This window comes from Aphis gossypii, chromosome 1 (assembly GCF_020184175.1).
Source record: "Aphis gossypii isolate Hap1 chromosome 1, ASM2018417v2, whole genome shotgun sequence".
Lineage (NCBI taxonomy): Eukaryota > Metazoa > Arthropoda > Insecta > Hemiptera > Aphididae > Aphis > Aphis gossypii.
Window position 1 is genome coordinate 64,769,523 of NC_065530.1, and position 20,999 is coordinate 64,790,521.

Here is a 20,999-nt window from a genome sequence, read left to right on the forward strand (position 1 = left end):
ATAAAATAAATAAAATATACATGTATAATATTACGAAATGGTTATTATTGTCTTAATCAATTTTTGCAAAGGAAACTACGTACATTATTATTAAATACTACTGTCGTTTTTTTGAAAAATATAATGCGCAAATTATAATAAATTATAAAAATTAAGGAAGGGGTACGAGTAGGGTTGGTATCCTGCAGTGTTAATGGTGATACCACTTTGGATTTAAATGACTTATATACACTATTGATACCAATCTCTTTCTCATTTCAACTGTGACTTAACGTGTTAAATCTATATTTTTTTAAGTAATTTTTAGTTACCTTCATTTGATTATTTAAACTCAGTGTTACAGTATAATACATTTCTTATCATTACATAAAAATACAAAAAAAAATTGTAGTCTGTAAATTCTATACCTAATTATAGGGTTGAATATTTTTTATATTTATTTTATGTACCTACGATTTTTTTGTCATCGCCGACATTTTACACCCACGCTATACTAACTCATGACACATATAACTCTGACCAACCAATATATCGCGATGTGTTATCGATTTTCGCATTCACTGGTTTTGCACAAACAATATACATATATACATACCTTTTAATGTTGGAACGCATTTTTAACACAAGAGTGTTAGATAATATAAAAATTAATAGCAAATAAATAATTACAATACAATATAATATGTTAATATATGTATACTTATTATAATATACGTATAATACTACAGTATGTTTTCCTTGTTGCTACACGCCCTTCACGTAGAATCTTGTAATAATATTGTAGGTACTTGATATTATTATAGGTATATTACAACACGGACCTGGCAGCTATTGCAGACATTTTAGAATTTTTCGATGACTATTTGATATTTCTTTATTTTAATTTTGTATTATCACGAGTCGGTCTTACAAACACAAGCCGTTTCCAATCGTCGTCAATTGTTATTATTATTATTGTTTTACAATTATATTACGAAGGAAGTAAATACGCACACAAATACTCATCATTATTATTGCAGTTAGGCCCATCGTGTCTATTATACTTTTGTGTCGACGTTAATATTAGTGTGTTAAGGTCGTCTCGAAAGTGCAGCAGATAGATGATGTTATAGGTGTACCATCGGTGGTAGGGCGAAGTGTCCCTCGTTTGCATTTCCTTTGGTCGGTCGGCCGCCGCCGCTGCCGTCGTCGATCGGTCGGCAGTTCGCACAGAGTCCACTCCGCGGTGAATGTGAATAAGGTTCCGTTTTCATTTCATACGCCGTCTCTATAGTGTTATATTTTATTTTAATCATTGTCGTTCGTTTCGTAAGATTACATTCGATTTCATCGTTATCCGACTTCTTCAAACCACACAATATGTCTAGAAGAACCGATTTGGATATTAGCGATGACCAGAGATTCGCTTTGATGAAGGTATAATAAATTATTACGTTATATTTGTTTATTTTATTTATCTTATTTTATAAGATAATACAGAGAATAGTAATATAAGAAAATAATATTACAACATGCATGAAATTCCAAATTAACAATATTTCTAGAATGATATGTATGTATTGTTACGAATAAAAAAAAAAATTAAGATACTTAATAAATAATATTAATTAGTTTTTATATACCATACGATTATAAATATTAGTAGCTACTGCAATTTTTAATTTATTAGCACAGCTATAAAATAAATGAAATTTGAGATTTTATTACAGAATAATAACGTGTTTTTAAACGAACTGTTTTTAATAATATTATTTTTTTCCTAAATTTATATAAGAATAGTTGTGGATAACAAGCAACATAAACTGTAGTTACTTTAAAATGTATTTTTTTTCAAGTTCAGGGTAGTCAATAATTATGTTGTTTATTAATGATAAACATGTTCATATTACCTTCTTAATTCTATAGTTGGAATTTGATATTTTATAAGGACATCTTCAATTGGCTATAAGCAATACCAATTTTGTTAATTAGTCTTTTTAAATATATTTAAATTTATTTTTAAAGGCAACTTTAGTTTATTTCAATGAAACCAAACCAAATTAAAGTATCTTATTAAAGCAACGAGAAACAATTTTTAGGGTTATTAAACTCGGTACAATTTCTCATCAATATTAAATATAATATTATAAATACGTCTATGATTTCTTATCCATGTCCAATAACGATACACAATTAATGTTTTTCTTCGCTAATTTTATTATCTATTTAAGGGACGTATTAATTTACGTATATACGGCGATAACTAAATATACGATACCGCAAAGTTATTACCTAGACAGTAATTGAAGTCACCTATAGCATTTATTAATGAATAATTGAATAATAACAAGTGTAGTGCCAGTCAAACGATCATCATCGTAATAATATGGTACCTATAGCAGTTATCATATTTTTCGTTGTTTTAATTGTAATTGTGTTAATACATCTCATATGCACACTATATATATATATAGTGTGTATATAAACGGAAATCTAATAATACGTTTTTACTTTTTTTTATAAGTCCAAATTGTAAAATAACTAAATCAAAGTTATACTTTGAACGATCGAATTTAATCATTAAATATTATCATTGATTTTCTTTTTGTAGGATTTACGTTATTATATAATATATATATATATATACTGGCATCCTTGTATATATTATTTATTTATATAATATATATATATTGTAGACACGGAAATACGGAATCGATATATTTGATCCTTGTAAAGGTTAAGTTAGCACATAATAATTTTATCATAATGAATGCATACTAGTTGATGAATTATTAACGACACATATCGATATCTATATACTCGCCAATTGTTCATCGTATGCATTTGAATTTTGAGATTTTTCTCCGTATGATTCTGCTTTACATTTTTGATGCCTGTAATATTATACTTTTTTTGATATAATAATATGAATAGAGTTCAACGCTTATACAAATACCTTTAGACCAATTAATTATGGTGAACGGCAAATTATGTACGCCGTAATTTCAAAAATACAATAAACATTAATTGTTAAAAGTTTATTTGTATTTTAACTATTATTTTTTACTTATTAACTATTATTAAAACTAGGAAGTTATAAGAAATTAAAATTGAGCATAAAATATGCAAATCAATTTATTAAAATGTAACTATGTAAAATAGTTGATATTTTTTAGTAATATTTAACATATTATTATTTAAAACTAACTAGGATATCGATAAAATACGATGAAATACTGGTTGGATAAAAAAAAAAATTATTTTAAATTATTCAAATTCAAGAAAAAAATTTTAATTCGTAATGTGTTAGTTACATAATAGTATATTAATATAAAAATTACAAAATATTATTTTTCATTCAAAGTGACTAATTAATACTTGTTTTAGTACCTACTATTAAATTTAAATATGATATTTACGTCTAGTATTATATGTGAATATTTATACCTCCTATTTATGTAATTTCAGGAAAATATTCATATTGTGATAAATTAAAATAGAAATTGTTGTATAAAAAATAAAATTACAAAAACAAATTACAAGTGTTTACATCAAAAAAATCACCATATGTTGAGGCAAGTGTTGCAAGATCAAATCTTGGTATTAAAAAAAATTATCACTGTAAAAAACTATATCATATATCAAACTCATGCAAGACACCAAGACCATAGTATTATACAATAATAAAAATCTATATTTTATTTAGCAGTACCTATTGAAGTTAAGAAAAACGGAATTTCATATATTGTTATTACACTGCTTCATCCATCACTAAGGAGATAAAAATCCTTGTTCTGAAAGACGAGTCTCTAAAAATTAAAAAATATAAAAAATTATATTAAGAAGAATATAATAATAAAATTAATAAAAATTATAGAAATTAATTATGAAATAAAATATAATTATATTATGACTATTATACTTAAGATAAAATTGTTTTTATGTAACTATAGTTCATTGTTCAATAGTCATCTCTTTACAAATAACTTAAAAATTCTAAATTTTTGATTTGATTAGGGAATAGTAGGTATAGTAGTTATAGACGTTATAGTATTCCAAAAACTTAAAAATTATAAGCTAAAGAAACACATTTTTAATGTTAGTTATATTTTCGTGTTTAAAATTATATTTTTCCAACGTATAATGATAATATACGAATAAGAATTCTATGCCATTTTTACGATATCGTTTTGTACCCACTGCACTGTAGCTGGTAATCTTTGGTAAAAGTTTAAAATCATTAATACTACTTAGTACTTACCTACCGTCGACGTTTATTATATTATATTATTATTATTATTATTATTATTATTTCATCGTATATAGATACGCGTGTATAATATCATAATAACAAATTGTGAGTACTGTGACCTGTGAATGTTCGTACAAGTTTCATAACCGGAGCCGTTTTAATTAGTGCGCGCGCGCGCATATACATAGTCGTTGCGGTGCGTCTGGTTTCGTTTTTCTTGACACTAATGATGACGGACGCGGACAACGACGGCAACGGAGGTGGCTGCGACTGTAGCACACTCTCCGTTCACAAAACGGTCGATCTGCCACGAAGCGGTTTAGCGAACCGCAAACCGAAGAACGAAAAGTCCGTGACTACCGCCTTACGACTTGCGTTCGCGGTACGATAATATTATAAAATATTTATTTTTTTATTTTTTTTTTTTTTTTTTTTTAATAACAACAATGACTGCACAATAATTCATAACGATTGCAGAACGTGAACCGATATTCGATACTATAAAGTAAATAATAACATTAGGCAAAAAGTCAGGACAGACTTGTTTTGCGGGAACGATCTCGATCAATAAAATCGTTAAAGTCACACAAGTCGAGTAGTTCGTATATCATGAAAACTCACCTTTACGCGAGAAGACCGAGTTCTCTACAATTATTATTAACTATCAAGTCGTAATTTTATAAACATTTACTATTGTCACGCAAGAGGAAACGACTACGCCAAACACAATTTGCGAAAAAAAGCAAACTTAAGCCAACGTATAAGCCTTAGACGGCTTCAAGATAAATAAGATAGACTTCACCACTCAGAGCCCCCGGATGAGCTATAATTTCGACCTTATTTTTATATATAATTATTAATTATTTATATACTTTTCGGTTCCGCGTCGTGAAGTTAAATTACCGTCTCATATAAATGAGAGAAACATATTTCAAAATGGTGAAACATAGTAGGTACACTTGTAATCATTATTGACGAAAAGTATGCCAACTGTAATATTAATTGTTTTCGTAATCTCGTCATTCGTGTTTTTTTAATTTGTATGCATTTATAATTAACTGTAGTTAAATAGACACTGCAATTTTGTTGATTATATAATATATTATTTTTATTGTCTTAGTCAATTATGGAAACCAGAAAAAAAATTAAAAATAAACATGAAAAATATATTACAATATTATGCATACATCACATTACTATGCTACTTCAATTCAATTCGTGAAGTTTGAATTTAATATTATTCTACTAGGTATTATATAAACAAGCGATTATCTTTATTACAAATAATAATAATAACAATAATAATATGGTTATTTATTACATCACACGTGTAAGAAAATTGCCTATTCAGAAAGCCGTGTTAAAAATAATCAAAATATCAAAATTAAAACAAAGTAATAATTATAATGTTGTGTAGATAATAAAAATTACATCATTTAGTTTGTATTTAATTCAAGGTAAATGTGGTTTTTTTTTCTGTATGTTAATCTTGTTGTATCTGTATTTTATACGCAGTATAAAAGTTTACTTTTATTCGATAGTTCGAACGTCTTAATTTTTATTATAATTTTATAATATGAAACAGTGGAATACGATAAATTATTATTAATAAAAACAATAGTAGAAATAGAAATTCAACAAACCCGATTACAAAATCCAAGAAATTTAAATCAAAATATTATCAATAAATATTGAAACCGGAATAAAATGCAAATTTTTATTTTTCCACTTCACCTTTTAACATTCAAAATTCAAATGCTTGGAAAACAAAAACGTTGTTTATAATTGTATTTATTAGTTATTTATTAGTAATCTTTTCTTGGTGTATTTTTCCAAAACTGAATTTATTGGGAAATTAAATTTTTTTCTCGCTATATTGTCACAACGGATATTGCAGGGAAATCAACGTGAACTTCAAAATAACAAGTAATAATGATCAGGAAATCAAATTGTTGGCCTTGTATATTATATCAATCATGATTCCATAGTCTGTCTTATATTAATGCCATCGCGTGGTGACAACTCACTGTTGCATATTATCTTTGATTTGAAAATAAAGAAATTTAAATAAAATATAAATACAAATAATAATATTATTATAACTAATAAGTATACTATTGTTGTTTTTTTTTTTAATATAAAAAAGTATAAATTGCAACAACGTTGATAATATTATTTTTAGACAAATTTTAATCTCATATAATTTAATAAATTAATCAATATTCAATTATTAGATATAAATTATTATAATTAAATACGAACTTAAACACGAAATTAGTTTGTTATAAAATAAAATAATATTATATTATAACGTAATACTGGTATATTTAAACAATTACTATTTAATATTAACATTCGTTAGACATTTTTACGTTTTTATTAATATCATTAGTGTATGATGTTATTTATTATTAAAATGAACTTCCAGTTAAAAATAAACCCCACAAAAAAGTGGAAATCCCTTATAATTGTATGTACTTTTTAGAAAGACACCATTATTAATATTACAGTATGTGTAGGGTATGTCATTTTTCTTGAATAATTTGTATACAATTTACATAACTCATCTAATAATTTTTTTGTTTAGTTTAACAATAGAAAGAAAGTATATATTATGTCCTAAACATACAATATTTTGTTGCTTGTTTAGAAAAAGATCATGATATCAACAAGACTTATGTTATTATATCATTAAGACACAAGTCCTTAACACGCAGTGGTTATTTCAACATGTTATCAACTGCTCACGTATTTCTATTCACGAGAACAACTCATGGTTTAACTGTATTTAGATCATTCAATTCGAATTGAATTTTACTTTCTTGAAAGTATATTCATTAAACGTTTTAAATATTTTATTGTTGTTAATAATGTTAATATTACAAGAGTGACAACACACGCTATACTTATACACTTAAACAGTACACAATCTTCTAAAATGGCACACTTATTTGTCTTCATTTAAAACGATTTTAAAATTATCTTTGCGCAATTGAAACCAGGTATTTTGCACTCATTTAATGTATTTAAAATTTTATTTTCCCGTGTACTAAAGGTATTGCAAACATTTAGACCATTTGATAAATAGGTACTCTGTTTAAAGTCAAATTTAATGATTTTTACCTAAATAGCATATCTGTTGTACATAAAAACCTTAGCATATACGTTTATCATAACAGTTATTAAATAATATTACTCGTATTATCGTACCTAATCCATGCGTTGCGTGCCTATTTTGATTTCTACTGCGAAACATTTGAATGGGTATTTTGCTAACTCTAATCGAAATATAAATATAATGTTGTTAAAAAAAACTTATAACCTATAATAGGTGTTTGTATAGATGTTTTGTTAGTTTGTAAAAAATTGTTCGTCATTACCTATTGGACTTAGGCATTCCCGTCGTTGCAAAATTGCGAACCTTTATCATTGAGTTAGTCTAAGTCGTTCAATCTTTTGTCAATATAGCACTACACCGCTATACCGATAAACGGGTCGAGGTTATCTAAATTTTTTCTATTTTTTTATTTTGTTATGGCACACGTCAATACTGTAAGATTTCAATACGAAATTGAGTAATTATACTTAATTATTATTATTATTATACTCTCGGTATCTCCGCAGCTTGATGTATATGTTTGTGTACGTTTAAGGTAACCACATAGTAATATACAATATATCTATTAGAAGACGCGTAATGTACCTATATATGTGTGCGATGCTGGAGGGGTGGGGACCTAAATTGCCGAATGATTTTCGAGAATGATTTACAACGTTGTCGATTGTGTAACAAGTCTCGTCTTTTAATAATAATAAAAAAAAAACAATCCTTGTAACTTTCACCGCCTAAGTTGGTCCACGCGTTTGCAACTGCGGCAGAGGTAACCAACGGGAACTGTTATAGGTACGCACACATTCGTCACTGCTTATGTTATCGTATTGCGTACGTTTTTACTTTTTATAAACATTACTATCCGCCATCGAACATTATAGCATTGACTTACGTATAATAAATGTATATGTAATTGACGCGCGAGCACGCTGTCTCGAGAATAGCATAGGATAGTTTGGAAGGTGAAAACAAATGTGTGTTTTTTTTTTTTAAATTATTGACAAACTCTAAATCGTATACACGTTACGTACTTATGTAACAATATTATAATAAAGTAGATAATAATAAGTATAATATAATAAATATAATTTCAATGTACAAAATATGTGATAATGTTTTTAATGATTGTTTGATTTTAATTTTTACAGTCATTATCGTAGAGAATAGTTTTTAAGTTTATCGATATAGTTATCTAACCCAGATTAGGTTCAAATAAAATATACCTATCATACGAATTATCTTCAACGAAAATTGTCCAATCATCGGTTATATAGCTACACTTCCGAGAATACGAACAGTAACGTTTTGCATAATTGACATAAAATTCAATTAAATAAAGATAACGTACAAAAATAACTCTTGTGACTTACAGGTATTTCCGTACAAATAACAAATTTATCTTGTTAATATTTCTGTACGGCCTATATTCCATTCATAATTTATTAGTTACCAACAATAGAGTTTACAATGTATTAAAATAATATTAACTCGAATTGGATAAAAAAAATTGAGCAATGAACAATCGCTTAAAAAAAATTCAATGAACATAATTATCTGAAAAGTAGATCAAAGTTGACATTATATAGGCTTAGACTGTTTAGAGTATATTATAACCATTAACCATATTATAAATCTGACATTTTTCACAATCAATCATAATATATAACTAAGGAATTTATGTAATGTAGTAATTGTAAACGTGTATTTGTTAATGATGTATTCTTTAATCCTGAGATATCATGAAATAAATAAATAAATAAATAATAATAATAATAAAAACCAATTTTAGAAATTTAAAAAAATTTAAAAATAATATTAATATTAAATAATAAAATGTATAATTTTTGAAATAAATTTAAAAAACTAATTGTTATAGTTATTTTATACAAAGATTATGTGATATTTAATACAGTGATCGCCACTTGTCGGGCTTACTTTCAGACAAAACTACCAAAGTATTTGAGTTTATTATCCGAATAAATCAATAAGGCGAAAGATCTAAGAGAAAGAGATACATATTATGCATTGTAATACAAAAATTAAATTTGACTATATGTACTAATAAAATAAATATTCATTATATATTATATATTTAATTATTTATGTATTTCAAATGTCTGTTGTTATTCACGAATAAAAAACACAAAGATTTATAACGATTAGAATAGAGAATATATTTACTTACTTTTTAAGTGGTTTCATTATCACTTCAAATTTTGTAAAAAAATAAATTATTTCAAAACTTTAATATTTTCTTATTTGATAAGTCGAGAAAATAGACAATAGTATTAAGTAATCATCAAAATATATGGAATGGAATTGAAAAGTTAGACTAAAAATTTAAAAATATATCCTCAACATCGACCCCATGACTAATATAGTAAGTGGTAAGTCCAATAGACGAATTTTTTTCATATGTATTATTATAGTAAAGGTGCACGTAAATTGGAACCTATTTATTTGATTTCAATAGGCAAATAAGTCCATTAATCACAAGAGGCATGAGTCCAATAAACGTCAACTACTGTGTATATATTATGTATAATATTTTGTAATACACTAATTTGACTTGAGTTATAAATTATAATCATAATTGTTTAGATTCACTCCATACTTGAACATTTTTACGCATTGGTGATTTATTATTTTTTTTACCTATATTGACGTTATGACGTATAATTAGAAACGTATATGAGAGATATTTTTGAAGTTCAAATCCCTTTCCATTCATTCCCATTTCTTTCTACCATCAAATGTTAAAGGAAAACAATATTTTATTTATACATTATAAGTCTTAACTTTTATTTATAATTTATACTGATTATGATTTATACTATAACATTACTACTCCTAAAATTATTGTCTGTGTATGTGTCTGCATATACGAGTATATTATATATTTAGCACTATATCTATAAATGAAATTCATTAAAAATAATGCTAACTGATTAATATATTATATTATAATAATTCCAAAGCTTGTATATAAAAAAAATCATTAGTATCGTTCTATAAAAATTTAGCCTAAAAAACTATAGATATACTAAATTTGTATACTGCGGCAAATAGATCACATACACACTACACCTTATATTTAACACTATTTTAAATATTTTTCCACGGAGAAGCTAACAAGGAGTTGAATAAACAAAAAAATAATTTAATGATTCACTAAAATGTATTACAACAATAATTATGTACCACTAAATAATGTTTAAGGGACCACTGTACATGTTTTAAGATCACTATTGATTTTTTATTGTTTAGTTATTGTTTATTTAGATCAGCAAAGAGAGTTTTAATCATAAATGTAATTTTAATGTACTAAAAATAAAATACACATTCATTTATATACAGGTATATAATATACTTACATTATACTAAAATACACGTTGGTCAAATTAAAACATTTTATACTATGAATTTATTCAAAATAATCATATGTACTTGCAAGTACTTGTGTATTATAATAATATATTTTATGGAACATTTTTAACAATCAAACCAATAACTATTAATTATGATAAATAAATACAGTATTCGATAATAATAACATTACATTATTGTACTGTTTCAGTTGCGAAGAAGCGTTGCAGACTTAAAATTGGATGAAAAATACGACGACTGCTTTTTACTAAGATGGCTTGAAGGTATGATAATTTTACCTTTTAAACAATTTACAAAATACAAGCGCAAATTCATTAGTTTAATACTTTATATCATATATGATTAAAATTCGATAATAAAAGTTCACTGACTTTAATATAACGTGCACCTATCGGTCTCTCTTATATGTGTAATAATTTAAAAGGAGAAAAAATTATCAAAATATTATTCAAAACAACGTTACATCGAGGGTGCAATCGAGGTGAATTAATATATCTACATAATCTAGTGGTCTCAAACACTCGGCCCGCAAGCCCTTTCGATGTAGCTCACAATGAATATTTATTTTTTTCACACATTTTGAAAATTTGTTTATTTTAGATTCAGTATTAAAATGAGTAAAAAAAAATATTTTATCCGCGAACCTTTAACGTAAATATGAAACGTTGGTAATTTGAGTTTGAGACCACTAATATAGTCTATATGTAACTACTTACTACTTATAATATATGTGTCATACTCCAAGGCTCTAGGAGTTCATTACAAATTTACTAAGACAATCTAATATCAGTTATATCGACATTTTACATTTCTATATTTTTACATATTAAGTACAATAATACTAATATAATGTATATATAATATATATATGCCAAATATCACTCACTGACTTACTAATCGTTACTTTTTAAAAACAATAAAAAGCATAAACTTGAATTTTTGAATGATTCCTCCAATACTGTAGGTCTGAAAGAAAGTATTTTTAGAACGAATGTTAGAGAATTAATTTTAAATATGAGATCTCGTATGGATTTTATTTCCACAAATAGAGATAAAAAAATTTTTTGTTCCTTTTTCTTTATGAAAATAAAATAGTTATTATAGATAATTGGATATAGTTTAAATTAATAATTTGTTCAAAATCACTAAAATGAATGAACCTACCTATTAAAAATGTGTAGCTTAGGTACTTAAGACACTTTTTTGATTTCATATTTTCTATTGATTTTCACTTATCAATTTTTCATGAAGAATTCATGATACATAAGCAGTATTGAAAATATATTATTAATCCAATTAAATAGTTGCAGTTAAATTATTATACAATTTGTAGTTAATTAATATTAAATTTATTTTATTTTATATTTTATAGCTCGAAACTTCGATCCAAAAGGAGCAGAAGAAATGTTGAGAACAGTGAGTAGTTTTAATACAATAAATGATTCAGAAATATTATTAGTCTGAAACACTTGAAATATACCTATAGGTGTTCAATAAGTTTGAAAACGATAATTAGACTAATTGAAATTGATAAACAATAATATGCTCTAACGATGAGGTTATTATTTTACGTTATAAATATACAGCAGAGATATCTTGTATTGCTCCGTGTAGATATTAAAATATGTATACAGTAATTAAGAAATTTCAAACATTTTGAACACCTGATATAGTACACTAAACATAGTATCAAAAATATTGTATGAGTACTGTTGTTGAACAGTTACCTGCAGAATACCTAATAATAATCAGAGTGCTTTATATTTTGTATAATTTGAATAAATTCGTTCTGCATTTAAACAAAATATATTTCACTAAAGCATATTATGATGAATATTATAGATTATATTTTATTATATAGTCAATGAAATGGCGGGAAGAGTGGTCGATCAACAAGGACGATGGCTGGCAGCCACCCCAAGTGCTGGTCGACTACATGCCGAGCGGTATCAGCGGCTTCGACAAGGAGGGATCGCCCGTTGTTGTGCTTCCATTCGCCGGGTTCGACGTGTGTGGCCTACTCAAATCAGCCCCGCCAAAAGACATGGTCAGGTTCTTAGCACAAAAGCTTGACTCGTACTTAGAAGTTGCCAGGCAATCGTCGTTGAAACACGGTCCAAAAGCATCGCAGGTGTGCTGTATCGTCGACCTGACCGACTTTAACCTAAGACAATTCACTTGGAGACCAGGTAGATTATTATTCAGTCACCCTTAGTTATCATTTATTATATTGCATATTTGATATGATGTTAAAATTCATTCACAGAAATTATTGATATTAACTTTTAAAATTTGAGTTTAAACATTTTTAAACCAAACAAAATGTTTCGATATTAAACATTTTTATACTATAAAAAATAAATATAAATATATGAAAGCAGTATAGCAAGTTTTTAAGGGTATTATTTTTATGTAAAGTTACCAAAAGTTGACTATTCAATGTGTATTTTATTATCTAAGCATAAAAGAATATTCTAACATTATTAACGATAAAATTAGTGCCCCTTCCTTCCCAAATAAATTGCTGATTATGTTTTAATTGTCTGAAATAGTGTTATGACAATATGTTATTCCCGCATTCTCTTATACATTTTACTGTTTTTATATTATGATTGTAACTTAAAATACGTAGTATCATACTGTTTGTTATTTATGTATAAAACTATACTTCATTTTAGACACCATAATACTGCTTTAATTACAAAGTAATTGTACAAGTCATTTTATTTAAACAACAACATAACAATTAGTTAAATGTCATAATTTTCTGGAGTGTGACTAAGATTTATGATCGTGTTGTTTTTGTGGTTTGCTTAATTCCTGATGAATTAGATATTTTATATTAAATTCGAACTTGTACGACTGTATTAATTATATACATTATACGTAGATAAACTAAAAATAGTCTCATCAAGCACCACACGTCCATGTTTAAAAATAATTGTCAATCTTTATGGTAAACTTTTTAGGTAACTACATTATTGAAGTGTCGAACAGGAGCCGTAGTTAATGATCGATAGCTGTTCGTATACGGTTCGTCTAGGGCAGCATTAATTATCTATATAATAGAGGTCGGTCGGAACGTATTTTACGTATTACATTATATTTATATCACAAAAATATATGCATAAGTCATCTTCACAATATATTATTCAGATCTGTTTCTTCGTGTGTTAAGTCATTCAAATTCTACCCTAAGATTGATCTCTCGTTGATAATTACGTTATCGCATTACGTTTCACAACTAATTGCATTTTACATCAATTTTTATGGGACCGCTTAAAAATTTAAATAACAACAATCTGACATTGGATATTTATTGTTATAATATATAGCGGCAGAAATGACAATCAACTTGTTGCAAATGTACGAGGCCAATTACCCAGAAATATTGAAGGCATGTCACGCGATTAATGGTGTGTATATATTTTATGTATATCATTTTTCTAACCACGGATCACTTCCGTCTCTGTGACGCATGTAATACGCACATAAGTATATTGTGTTACAATATTATTTATTTTACGGTTTTCAGCTCCCAAAGTGTTCACTTTTGCATTCAACATACTTAAAAACATACTTACCGGCAACACAATGAACAAGTTTATAATATACAAAGCGGACCCGAGTAAGTGGAAACCTGCGTTGGCCAGCACAATCGACAGCGACCAGTACCCAGCGTTTTTGGGAGGCTCCCTGAGGGATCCCGATGGCGACCCTAGATACTTAACCAAGGCTAGTTAAAACACTTATTTCTATTTTGTTTTTTTTTTTTTATATAAATGATAAATTATTTCGAATAACATATTTTGAATATTGGTTTAGCGTTTGACTTACACAGCTTTATCCTTTCGCCAAAAATCCTGCACACCCTCGAAATGAAATATTTCAAGGCTCACGAGTGTAAAAAATGATTATCCAATTTTTGTTTCTAATTATACCTTCACTCGGTTTTGATAGAGCACCACGAAAACGCGTGATAAATTTTGATGACGTTAATAAATGATTATCTACTTAAAAAAAAAAAAAACCCATAATAATATAACGTATGATAGCTTAACACGCGCGATCTTTACGTTCAGGAGTCAACTGTCTGACTCACGCATCATCCAAACGGATTATATTTAAGTATTAACATGTAACATATATAATATATGACCATGTATTATATTGTATATAATGCGTGGCTTTGTTTCCGCCGACTCCGCGATCGTTTGATTCTTTTACATTTATTGCTATTGACATTGGAAATTCGCAAGTAACTCATTAAAAATACGAACATCGTAGTATTGCACACAAACGAACGCCTCTCGTCCGGTACCCCGTCATTGTAAACATATTATTATATGTTTACTTGGACATTATAATGTTGTTGTTAGTTATTACTTAATAATTACGCTAGTATACAATACCGAATTGCAGTAATCGAATAAAACAAAACTCAATAATAGCTGTAGGAGTTTAAATCACGGATTAATATTAATCCAGGGTTTAAATATACCTAACTATATAATAACTACCTATTTTATATCTTTTTTAACCAACGGCAACTACCTTATGCAAACAAAATAATAATATTTTTTTCAAAAAAAAATCTAAATAAGTTGCTGTGTGAGCACCTTTCTTTTAAATGTGAATTTTACAAAATCCTTTCTTACGAAGTTATTGTTAACCAACTATTAAAATTCTCAATTTCTTTCTTATATATAAAGTTTAGGTTCTATACATTAATTCTCTATTAATCAGAACAAATTTTTATATGTTCCTATATATATATATATATTATGCGTGGCGTTAATTTATATCGTTTTTTTTTTTATGATGAATTGGTTAATGGCAATTTTTTAAACTTAATTTTAAAAACAAACTTTATCCATTTGTTTATGCTTTGTTTATAAAATCGTATATTACCTACTTTTAGAAGTTGACTTATTTTCATTTCAGTCTAATAATTTATGAATTTGTGACTTATGAATATAGTCTGTACGGTATAACTATTAAGAAATAACAATATTATTTTCTTATTTTACGAGCCAAACACAGTAATATTAATTATTAACAATAGGTGCCATATTGAATATCAAAATTAACATGCATTGTACTATTGTTTGAACATTTTATTTTTGTTGTTAATTAATCGCAATGTGTATTATTATAGATAAATCAAGGAGGAAAAGTACCAAAGGAATTATACTCAAAAAATGACAAAAAACTTACAAATTCTGATGACATGACATTAGTAAATATTAAAAAAGGCGATAAATTATACCTGAAATACACAGTTACTGTACCACAAAGTTTTCTGAGGTAAATTTTACAATCAAATATGAATTTAAAAATATTTAAGATTAAATACTTCAAATGGCAAATGTTTTAAGTTATAAATTATTATATTAGGCAAATATATATAATCAATCAATGATTAGGTATAAAATTATTAATTATAATAATACATATATATGATTTAAATTTAAATTTATTTTATTCAAATCTAAAAAAATGAAGGTGGTTAAATAAATACCGCCTCGTTTTATAGTAGCTATCAAGTTGGTCACTATAATAGATGTGTTAAATTTTAATTCAATGATACATCATTGTAAAAAAAAAATGAATGAAAAGAGGCGATCTCTCAGAATTTAGCATAATATATATCACTTTATTTCATGATGATATGGTTTTTATATCACCTTACCGTAATACTGTGTGAATAGGTTAATGGTATAAATAGGTAATTGCATAAAATTAATTTACATATTTTAAAAATATAATTACGTTTAGTAAAATTCATAATATACTTAAAAGTTTGAAATCACGATGAATAATATTATTGAATTATAACAAAATAATAAAATTATCATTGTTAAAATATGTAATTTTGTCTGAACTTGAATTTCAAACGTCAATAATAATATTATGGTTAATGTTTATCAGATTTTTTATGTTTCAATAAATAACTTATAAAGTATCTTGTATTACATTTTCAAATCTTAGATTTGAATATTAAGATTTAATAATTTTTTAACTACAAATAATTTGAAATCTTTTACAGCTTCAAACACTTACAAAAAAGTTACTTTAGATTTATGGTGAACTTGTTCTTTTAATTCCAGCATTAACAATTTACGAAGAACACTAAATATTCAAGAGTATATTTTTTAACAAAATTGTCAATATTTATAGAAAAAATATCGAAATTTTCAATTGTTCATAAAAATTTCAGACAATGTGAAAAATTTTAGAGTTTCTACAGTTATAAATTTTTTAATTAAAATAAAAATAAATTTTATCGAACAATAGTTGAGTGTGAAAATTCTCGTTTGGGTTTATATCTTTTAGTTTTTTCTCGATTTTTAAGAAAAGTACTGGGAACTTTTCACTTTAGACCCCACAAGCATTTTTACCATTCTAAAAAACAATGAAAATAAAACTAACATACATTATTGTTCAACTCAGAATCTATATGTTCTATAATATACTTATATAAACAGAAGAATTTTTTTTTTAATGTTTAATGTGCAACTATTTTACATAAGGTGGCAGTTTAAAACAGAGGGACATGATATCAAATTTGGTATATTAGCAACGGATTCAGAAAATATACAAACAGTAATAATGCCAATAAAGAAAGTCGCATGTCACGAGTTCGAAGAAATTGGAGTAATCAAATGCAAGCATCCTGGAGAATGTAATTTATTTTTTCGTTATCTATCTATATTATAATATATCCAGACTAAATTATTTTTACACAAATTAAACATGTTTATTATACACTTTATGTATATAATATATTATATAAAATTCCAATAAGAATGATTAATGATCATAATTTGACAGTGATTAACATTAAATAGGTACTCATTATTTCAAAGATAACTTTTTATTTTTTGAAAATTAAAAACATGTAATCTAGTACATTTTTATTCTAGCTTTATTTTTCTATAAGATTTCAATGAACTTTTAGATTTTAAATATGAACCGTTACACTCAGTTTTTAAAAATCTGGAATACAGTATTTTTATGACAGTTATATGCATAAATATCGAATATTGTGTGAATAGTTTGTTTTTATTAGTAACGGTTTGAAATTTAGTATTTAAATATTCTAGATTTATACATAAAACTGTATTAAAATAATACAAAATTCGAGTTTTATATTAATGCTGGTAATAATCGCACTGTATCAAACTCGCTAACAAATGTATAATTAAAAATTATTTGCATTCCAACAGATACAGTAGTATTCGACAACAGCTACAGTTTCATACGTGGCAAAAAACTCGCATACAGCATTCGAATTGCACTGCCTGTAAAAGAAAAAACCATCGGTACAATCGATAAGATGGTGAATATGGAAGAATAAGTTACATAAGAACGGTGTAAAAGTATAATAGCATTTAATGACTAATATTAATTGTAAGTCGAATTGTATTATATAATACCTCTATCAGAACGAGTGGCTTATTTAGGGGTTTTCCGCCTAGAGGCACTTTCCAATTTACCGCCTTTCCCTCCCTATCCCTCCTAAATATATTTATAAAACATTTGAATGTATAATTCGTTATACTATTATCTTATATAAAAAAGATTTATTATTAATGAAAATTAAATTGCATCACGTAATATCTTCTTTTGCAATTTAAAAATTAATTACTCTTAAAACCTTATATTTTTCTTCTATTTTTTCCTCGGCAAATGCATCGATTCAATCATCACAATTTAAAGTCGACAGTAAATTCCACTTTGATATTTACTATACTGTCTATATTATTATATTTTAATCCACAGTATGAGAAATCGAACCCACACTCTATGCACGCATTTTTTGTTACCTATGTGCATAGTGCGTACTGGTTCGTACCATATTGCGTACTAAGTGTATAATATGTAGCTGTTTAATTATTTTGAGTGAACGGATGCAATTAATTAAACTTGTAATTATAAATTATATAATATATAATTTATGTAAAAACAATTTTTTTACTCAAAAAATTAGTAAAATTTAATTTCATCAAATAAAAAATAATTTTAGTAATATTGTAAAAAAAAAATTGCCACCCTCCAAATGTCACTGCTCTAAGCCCGGACGTATAGGGCGTAATATGCCTCTGATCAGAACCAAAGAACTTTAAATCAAATTATAAATACTTGTTTACAATTGAAATTTTAAATATATGCTCATACTATGCCTGGTTACGCTTAGAAAATGTAAAATAAATTGATATTTGTCATTCTATAACATAGAATCTATATGTTATACATTTAACAACATACAGCCATAGAATCAATAAACACGGCTATTGTTAAAATTTTATCAAATTATATTTTTTGGATCCACACCCTGCACGTTCAACCATAAATCAGATTTTTTTAAATTTTTTTATACATCTATTTTATATATTATTTTTTTGATATTTTTATTCTAATAGAAAAAAAAGACGTGAAAACTCGAGAATAATTTGTATATGTTTTAAGGTACAAAAATTAAAGCTTTCAATATAAATATAAGGTACCTAATAACATTTTCAACATTTATTATTTTTGATATATTTTTTGAAATTCCAACAATATATTATTGACAGTTATTTTGTTTCCGTGTATATTATTATATTATAATTATGTTATATATAAATAATATAATCATGTTATAGTATATTTTTCACAATAATTATGAAAATAAAACAAAGGACCTCTTAATTATTGATAAGTGATGCATAGTTGTTAATTCAATACTATCTAAGAACTTCTATGAATTTATATTTATTATAAATAATTATCATTTTTGTTAATCATATAAGTATAATGTTGTTGAAATTTTTTTTCCAAAATTTAAATTCTATTTTTTATTATTATTATTTTTTTTTTGAGAGAGAGAATTATGTTATTAAGTTCTTACGTCATAAGTATTCATTTTCTGAATGTTTGTATTTTATCTATGTATAATTATTATGTAATACAAACCATGTAATATTATTATTCTTAATATTTTATATCTTCAGTTTTATAAAATTGTTTTAATTATTCTTTATTATTGTATATTTACCTATTTTTTTTATAATTAACTACAATAAATATTTCATTTTTTTAAGATCTGCATCTTTTTATACCCGGTAAGTATTAAATAAGTAAATATAGTAAATACACAAATGCGAATACTATATTACATTTTATTACTATACTATATGTCTGTATAATATATTTGTATTTAAAAAAAAAAAAAAAAACAATGATTTTCAATCTTTTTTACAATATACTTATATACTTATATACATTTATATATATATATATATATATACACAGTATACTAGTATATACATATAAACCCTGCTAAAAACAAAAAATAAAACTGAAACCAAAAATGTTTTTTTCTCGAAAATATAACACAACGCACCACATAAGTTGTTTTTACAATAGTTAAAAAATGTTTGTAATATTATTCACATATTTTTATAGTAATTTAGATAATAGCAAATATATTCATTAAACAGCTGTGAATACATATTAGGGTATTATCAAACTTTATTTTTTCTTTGGCTAAAATCAACCAAAGATTAAACGTAAGTTATCAAACTAACTTTGTACGAAATAGTCCCACTATAGCAACGCTAACGAGTTATATTTATTTAAAGTTTTTGTAATAAATATCATAAAACCAAATTAAACAAAATATATTATCATGAATCAAGAACATAATTTCCAAAAAACTAATATTTTATTCGGATTTCATAAATGTATTTACTGTAGTAAAATAAACGTGCTTAAATCGGTCTATAAGTGCTTGGACTGTGACGACTATTGCCATCGGGTATGTCACAAAGAAAGCACAAATCTGACCGAAAATGATAATAACATAACGATAAATATACCAAACAACAAAAAACAGGATGTAAATCTATGCGTCAATAAAGAACATCAGATATTAACGAAAAAACAACGCAACAAGGAAACAATTATCGAAGGATTTGTACAACCATTGACTGTCATGTTCTCTACTTTTATGAAAAGACGGTGTACGATAGACTGTGTTCTTGAAGCACTATACAAATTATTCCCAGAAGTACCTCATCCACCATACAACGGTTTTTTTTTTGGAAATTCAAATAATGCAATACGTGAAAATAAGATCATTAACAAAAATAAATAAACACACGTCAAAAGATTTGAGTAATTGATAGTTTTGCATCGAAATTCCTGTAAAACACGCCATTACTGTATTTATATTTTACTACTATATAATTAATAATTATACATAGATTTATATATATCCCCTAG

The 20,999-nt window shown here is 25.9% G+C and overlaps 1 protein-coding gene and 1 long non-coding RNA gene across 2 annotated transcripts; one reads left to right on the forward strand and one right to left on the reverse strand.

The window, feature by feature from the left end:
- Positions 1-1,066: 1,066 nt before the first annotated feature.
- Positions 1,067-19,813, forward strand: LOC114132931 (SEC14-like protein 2). The gene is made up of 9 exons (XM_027998538.2): positions 1,067-1,416; positions 10,921-10,993; positions 12,103-12,146; positions 12,592-12,919; positions 14,066-14,146; positions 14,266-14,465; positions 15,889-16,037; positions 17,264-17,415; positions 17,960-19,813. The coding sequence occupies exons 1-9, from the start codon at positions 1,360-1,362 to the stop codon at positions 18,088-18,090; spliced, it is 1,215 nt and encodes a 404-aa protein (XP_027854339.1). The 5' UTR covers positions 1,067-1,359; the 3' UTR covers positions 18,091-19,813.
- LOC126548962 (uncharacterized) lies at positions 10,874-12,089 on the reverse strand. Its single transcript, XR_007603086.1, has 3 exons — positions 11,895-12,089; positions 11,617-11,696; positions 10,874-11,008 (listed from the first exon to the last, which is right to left on the reverse strand). It is a non-coding gene; the product is annotated as an uncharacterized LOC126548962 (long non-coding RNA).
- Positions 19,814-20,999: the final 1,186 nt, after the last annotated feature.

Bases quoted from the DNA above. Each gene is read 5' to 3' on its own strand.
- LOC114132931 (XM_027998538.2), top strand. From the start codon at position 1,360: ATGTCTAGAAGAACCGATTTGGATATTAGCGATGACCAGAGATTCGCT. The intron at 14,147-14,265 runs GTGTGTATATAT...TACGGTTTTCAG, and splicing joins GGCATGTCACGCGATTAATG to CTCCCAAAGTGTTCACTTTT. The intron at 17,416-17,959 runs GTAATTTATTTT...GCATTCCAACAG, and splicing joins ATGCAAGCATCCTGGAGAAT to ATACAGTAGTATTCGACAAC.